At 39.5% G+C, this 7,126-nt stretch overlaps 1 protein-coding gene across 1 annotated transcript; it reads left to right on the top strand.

The window, feature by feature from the left end:
• The first annotated feature begins 706 nt into the window (after positions 1–706).
• rdh12l (retinol dehydrogenase 12, like) lies at positions 707–6,357 on the top strand. Its single transcript, XM_079576482.1, has 7 exons — positions 707–846; positions 1,094–1,209; positions 2,782–2,937; positions 3,029–3,133; positions 4,474–4,683; positions 4,984–5,176; positions 5,738–6,357. Exons 1-7 carry the CDS (start codon positions 833–835, stop codon positions 5,838–5,840), a joined length of 897 nt encoding a protein of 298 aa, XP_079432608.1. The 5' UTR covers positions 707–832; the 3' UTR covers positions 5,841–6,357.
• Positions 6,358–7,126: the final 769 nt, after the last annotated feature.

Below are 7,126 nucleotides of genomic sequence, written 5' to 3'. Positions count from 1 at the left end.
TGACAGCATTGTGAAATGAAATGTGCTTATAAACGCATCCATGTGTAGAATTGGGATGTTAGAAATGTGTGAGCAAAGTTAGAAATGTGTTTTGGACCATAACAAACAGATGCACACACCCCGTCTTCCATACATAGCTCATTCCAACACAAAACATTCACTTACACAAGACTCATACAAACTAGAATAAGTTAAAGGAAGTGAATCTTACAACTAGGATGTTTGTGGTCTTTGGCCTCACTGGAATTCCTTGACAGCAGCAACTTTGATGAGCTTTGCCCTGAAAGATACAAAGGTGAACAAACTATGGAAAAGTAAGCAAGTGATGATGGCACATGTATGAATAAAAACTATCCGAAATTATTCAACTGTTATGAAGAGTTTACCTGATCAACATGGCAATAATTGTTTTGATTATGATTGTTTATTATTATTATTCATTGCTGAAGTACACCACGCTTTCCCATGATCAGTTTTCAGAGAGTTGACCATGATTTGACCATAATTTGAATGATCACGCTGACCAAGCATGATTAGATCCCACCCGCCTGGCGCACCCTCATGCACAAGCGAACGCACAACATGAAGGCGGGACATTTATCATCCTTCCGCCAATGAACGCGCTCGCGGGGCAGGTTTCACACTGCTGATTGGCTCAAATTTCTGCCCGTCAGACTTGTCTTCTTAACAATTCCGTATTGACAGATTTAACCGGTTCCTAACAGCGTCGCCCTCTCTTAACTCACTACACTGAGGCGAATTAAAGTTCGATATACAACTATTATCACCGTATTGGTTATTTTATGCACATCTGTATCGCTTTTCTGGCGTCATGCAGTCTGTGAGGTACGTAACAACTTATCAAATCGGCCATCATGTTAGTTTTCTGTTATGTTACCAAAGTTAAGTTTTGAGCATGTTTAGCTTCATCTAATATTAATGTCATTTCGTCAGTCAAACGGATGCTAGCTGTTAGCTTACAGGATGGTTTAACTAAGTTTTATAGACATGTTTGAGTGTCTTGCTTCTCCTTTGTGTTGATGTTGTAACACCTGTCTCATTGAGTAACAATGTGTGTTTCTCCCCATGACAGAAATTTCTTCCGCCCTTCCTGGTCCTCATCTCAGAGACTGGATGGGAAAACTGTGGTCATCACTGGAGCCAACACTGGCATTGGCAAAGAGACAGCCATAGACCTGGCAAAGAGAGGTGAGTCTGGAGGTCTGAAGGGTCGTCATACTTCTTGCCACTAAATAAACAAAACAAACTAAAAGAAAAGAGCAAGATGTGTATATTCTATCTAATTGTACAGTAATCATTTTATATACAGTGGGAGGAAAACATGACCACACCACATTTCTTACAATTCTGCCTAAATTGGTCGTAAAATCTGGTCTGATCTTAACAGTGTCTGCTTAAACTAATACCACCCAAACAATTACAGTTGTTTTTATTATTTTTATTGGCCGTAACATGTAAACATTCACAGGACAGGGAGGAATAAGTGAGTACACCCTCAAATTAAATAGCTGGTTGACCCTCCTTTGACAGCAATAACTTCATCCACACGTTTCCTGTAGTTGCAGATTAAACCTGCACAACAATCAGGATGAATCTTCGACCATTGCTCTTTACAAAACTGGGCAGCTTTAAAGGAATAGGCCACCGTTTTTACATACTAAGATATGTTCTTACCTAACCTTAGTCGAGTTAATATATCCCCGTCTGGTCTTTGTCCGTGCGCTCTGTCACGCAAACGGAGCACATACGCAGCCTCTCCCACATGTCATATAGCTCCAAAAAAGCTCACGATAGAAGCTACCAAGCTCTTCCACGTGTTCCCTATTTAAATAAAGTTACGTGAAGTGTTTTCATGCAAAGTATATTTACACAGAAATGTAACATGTCCATTTTATAAGCAGATAAAAAGGGGGACTATATTGTGAGGCGTAATGATACGAGGAGCAAAACGTCCGCGCAGTAACTCCTAAAGGTTATTGACGGAAGTGAGCGGGGGGAAGTCTTTAGGACACCTCAGAGATTGGACTTCAGGTTGGCTCACACCTGACTCTAAATGTCTGCATACAATTGTATAAGTAGCTCTTGGATGATCCTTAGCCAGGGGGTGTACGCACTTATTCCTCCCTGTCCTGTGAATGTTTACATGTTACGGCCAATAAAAAGATGACAACATGTAATTGTGTGGGTGGTATTAGTTTAAGCAGATGCTGTTTACTCATTCTTGTGATTTTAATAAAGATCAGACCACATTTTATGACCAATTTAGGCAGAATTGCAAGAAATTCCAAAGGGTGTACTCACTGTTTCCTCCCACTGTCCAGTATAATGAGAAAGACCGAAGAATCATCAGATAGCAGGATTCTATAGAAATGACTGAAATCTGATTTACAAAAATATTCAAATTTATATTTTTCACTCATATAAGGCAGTCAAGGGCACGTTCATAGAGTCACAAGCTTTTGCCTGGTAGGAAGAGCATCCAAATGTGAAGAATACAACATTTACTCGAATCTTATTTCATTTCCAAATTTGTGCGCTGTTATGTTTCCAGCCTACCATCCGTGTAAGCCAAGAACAGCTGCCAAATCTGCAGGCGGACTATTTCTGTGGATACATTGTAAAACCATCTCTTGTCAAACGAGGGTGCTCTTTGACCATGTACAGCACAACACAACCCTTCCTTATCGTCTGCCATAACACCACGCCTCAACAAACCTGAATAATTAATACCTCATGACACGTGCTGTTGGTCGTGTCCAGGTGCCAGAGTCATCATGGCGTGCAGAGACATGGAGAGAGGACAAGCGGCGCTCAAAGAAGTTGTGGAAACCTCGGCCAATGAGAACGTGGCCTGCATGAAGCTGGACTTGTCGGACACCAAGTCGATTAGGGAGTTTGCAGACAACATTAACAAGGGTACATACCGGGGCACATCGGATGCAATTGACTTATTCAGAAGTTCGATTTATTCAAGGTGAAATCATTGTGCCTAACTATATATTTGTAGGAGAAGAGAAACTCAACATCCTCCTCAATAACGCTGGCGTGATGGTGTGTCCGTATGGGAAAACAACAGATGGATTTGAGATGCAGATTGGTGTAAACCACATGGGTAAGTCGAGCATTCAACATTTATGAATTTTAACTTTAAAGTAGTATTCGAACAGCAGCTAAGCTTTACCATGAATGTATTTTTCTATATAGATACAGGATGTTGCTACATGTTTGAATGGTTGCATTTAAATATTTTGTTATGACATTTCTTACTTGAAAGGAAAACAAGCTCCTGTAGAAGTAGAAACACATTTTGAGACACTTGATGAAAGTTGGGGGTCCCTGTCCAGTGTCCATCTCTTGATTACTTGGCCTGAAAAACTTTGAAGACTCTAAGAGAGAGTGTTTCCCAACCAGGGGTATGAGTACGTGAGCATTTATCAGTGGGACTGCTGTGGGTGACCCTGCAGTGGGTACTTGGAATTATTTCAAAAACAGAGTAAAACTAGTAATATATCATCTATTATCATGTTTTTTCAGTAAAATGTTTGAATTTGAAAGTATTATAGCTTCATTTTGAATACAGCACTGCTAATGATGTGAGTTTAGTGGGTACTCGGAGTGTACATGAAGAACTCCAGGGGTACATGACACAAAAGAGGTTGGGAACCAGTGCTCTAATAACTCCTAATCTGCCCTCTAGTGGACAGACTCGCATTACAATACACCACAGTGCAAAGAATTGTGTATACAGCAACAAATATTCTTATTTAAATGCTCAAATGTAGACTCATGGATTACATAAAACCATTTTTCTTCAAGAGGCTTAAGATACCAATAGGCTGGGCTTGCAGTTTTGCCTTAATTCATGATGGAAGATTTTGTGTGACGTACCAACTGACACACTGAGAAAATGTACCTGCCTTTCTCCCGCTCTTCAAACAATGACTTCATACTGTTTAAGTAACACTGTCAGTGACTGATTCTTTGGATTCTTAAGTGACTTGTGTTGTTTAATGGAGCGAGAGTGCGCTCATTCTCCTCTAATGTGCGCTCATTAGAGGCACTCATTGACTTCTAACTTTTCGAGTATTCAACTTTTAAAATTCTCGCCCAGTTGCTCAATAGGGCTTTATTTAGTTTACTAGCATCCATTTTTATATTTCAAATGAATGTAGGGCTTTTGGTAGAAGAATAATGTGACACAACCATGACTACTGTTTTTTGTTTTGTTTTTAGACAGAACTAGTAATGTATTAGTTGCACATTGTGGTATTTTATGGGGTATTAGTAATATGTCTTTGCAGTTAAATATTGATGACTGATAACTACAATTCAGATAAGACCAGTCAGTATCAGACTGCCACTTAATAAAATAGTAATAATTTAAAGAGGTCTGAAACTTTTGGAACTCCCTGTATATTTTACTGCTGCTGTCTTGACTTCTGTCCACTGTAGGCCACTTCTTGTTGACATATTTGCTGTTGGACCTAATCAAAAAGTCGGCTCCAGCCAGAATCATTAATGTATCATCGATGGCTCATCGCTTTGGCTCCATAAACCTGGAAGACATCAACAGTGAGAAGAGTTACGACAAAAACGGGGCTTATGCACAGAGTAAACTGGCCAATGTCCTCTTCACACGCTCACTGGCCAAGAGACTGGAAGGTACAGTTTATTACACTAAATCAGCAGTTCCCATCGGGGGGGGGGGGGGCCAACTGATCTGATTGCAGGAGGTCAGGTAATCTATGAAGCTACCTTAGCGCTTGCTAAGTGGTGATTCTGTTGTAATGGCTCTCTTAAGTCATCATATCAAGAATATTACAGTTATATTAAACTTAGATTTGATCAAATAAAGATTGTCTGCACTTTTACATAAAGTGCAAAAGGAAACAAATGTGGGGAAGGGAGTACGTTAAGTGCAAGCTGCTCTACATGGCTAAAATGCATGTCTTCCCCCTGTAGGTACTGGTGTGACGGCGTACTCCCTTCACCCTGGGGTGGTGCAGACAGACTTGTGGAGGCACTTGAACGGACCGCAGCAATTTGTGATGAAAGTGGTCAGTCCATTCACCAAGAGCTCGACACAGGGAGCGCAGACCTCCATCTACTGCGCTGTGGAGCCGTCTCTGGACAAAGAGAGCGGGGGATACTACAGGTACCACCTACACAGGATGAACCACTTTGTATCTGGAGCAACTGTGATGCTCAAAGTACTTGATTTCAAGTACTTTGAAATCAAAGTGGCATTTGATCAGGACAAATGCCACTGATCAAACATTACTCCAATAAAAGTAAAAGTTACTCAGTCAAAATTGTACTCAAGTGAAAGTATTTGTTGTACAAAATATTCAAGTATTCAAAGTAGAAGGTACAAATCTGTTAATAAGTGTTAACAATTAACTTTGCGGCTTCAAAAACGTTGTGCCAGAATTCCCCGTTTGTTTGAAAACACTGCAAAGCTTCTTCCTTGTTGTGAATCAGTGGCATTGACAGTACATCTGCACAGAACCACCTACTGTTCCTATTATTAGGCTTTTAAAATGAATATGGCCAAATTAATAAACATAGGAGGTTCTATTTCTATTTAGAATGAATATGTGGATACTGGATAACCTCTATTTACGAGAAATGACTCGCAGAGGAAACTGTTTAGAAACGATAAAACAATTGAATTACTATTTTTGCACTAACCAGTTCCTTGTTTAATCCCGTGCAGTGATTGTGCCCCTGCAAAGTGCTCAGCGAAGGCTCAGGATGACGACATGGCCCAGAGGCTTTGGGAGCTCAGCTGTGGGATGCTCTCGCTCACATGGGAGTAAACCCGAGCAGCTCCTTCACTAACGCCTACACTTGTTACATGAACCGATTGAACTGATTGAACATTGAACTGATCGAATGCATTGGTTTTATGGATGACCGCAACCCGTTGGACGATACAGCGCTGATAACAGGGATTTATGCAAACCTTTGATTGAAAATGGACAGGGAAGATACTGTAGATGAACTGTTGTTGATTAATTAAACTCGACGTAAAATAGGATTCAATTTTGCATCTTTCACAAATCAATGGCCAATAAATAAATCCTGATGGTTTATGCAGGCTTCGGCTTACGATTCCACAGTGATGTTGACCAATACACATTAAAAAGTGCATGATTATTATTAATCAACATAAGACAAGAAGAGAAGCTGGACCACATCTATTTCAGAGAGGTGGCCATTTTTACACTGGATGAATGGCTTGTTTTTATGTTACATGATGGCTCATTACTCACTGATGCAAATACTCTGCAAATGTTATTTGCCATCTAGTATTCTCACTAACCAGACCTTATTGCATTCTTATGTGGCATGTGGCCATATTGGTGCAGATTTTATTATGTTTATTTATCTTGCTCTATATTTTTCTCTTTACATTGGGATGGCTTTCAATGATTTATACAAAACCTCAGTATAAAATCATGTAACTTAGTCAAAGTTAGTGTAATAAGCACAAGACACTAGACCAAACCCTCTCTGGGCATTAATTACAGCACATTACAGTTGGGCTCTGCAAATGTATTTATAGTTAAATAAAATAGTGACATCAACCATCTCCAGTCGTAATTATCGACTGTTCAGCTAGCCAATTCTACGGCAATAATGGCACATGTTTTTGCCACGTTGCCCAGTCCTACACGGCACTGTTACAAAATCACAATACACACACATCTATGTCCTGCAATGTGACCTCTGTCTGAAACTGTGTATATTTATAATTAAATGCAAATGAAAATGTTTGTATTTTTTATTCTATTTCAAATGTTTGTATGTTAGTTGATACACACAGTTGTTTTTATATTGACCAATAAATCTGCAATCGTTTTATTTTACCTTGAGGACTTGATACAACCGTCTGTTGATAAATCCAATAAAGAAAGATAACTGATGATAGTTTTAATGAAAGTAGTTGGACATCAAAGGTGGATGGAAAAATATGAACCCAGTTTTATAATGGTGCACTCAGAGGAAAATCCTTGCAGGTGAATTGGAAAACACTTAAATTATTTCTAATGATCAAAATGTCATTTTCAGGTAATTTATTGTTTTCAGTTTGTTTAGCGGT

This window comes from Gobius niger (assembly GCF_951799975.1).
Source record: "Gobius niger genome assembly, chromosome: 18".
NCBI classification, from domain to species: domain Eukaryota; kingdom Metazoa; phylum Chordata; class Actinopteri; order Gobiiformes; family Gobiidae; genus Gobius; species Gobius niger.
The sequence above is the reverse complement of the archived record's forward strand: the minus strand, read 5'-3'. Positions and strand labels throughout refer to the sequence as shown.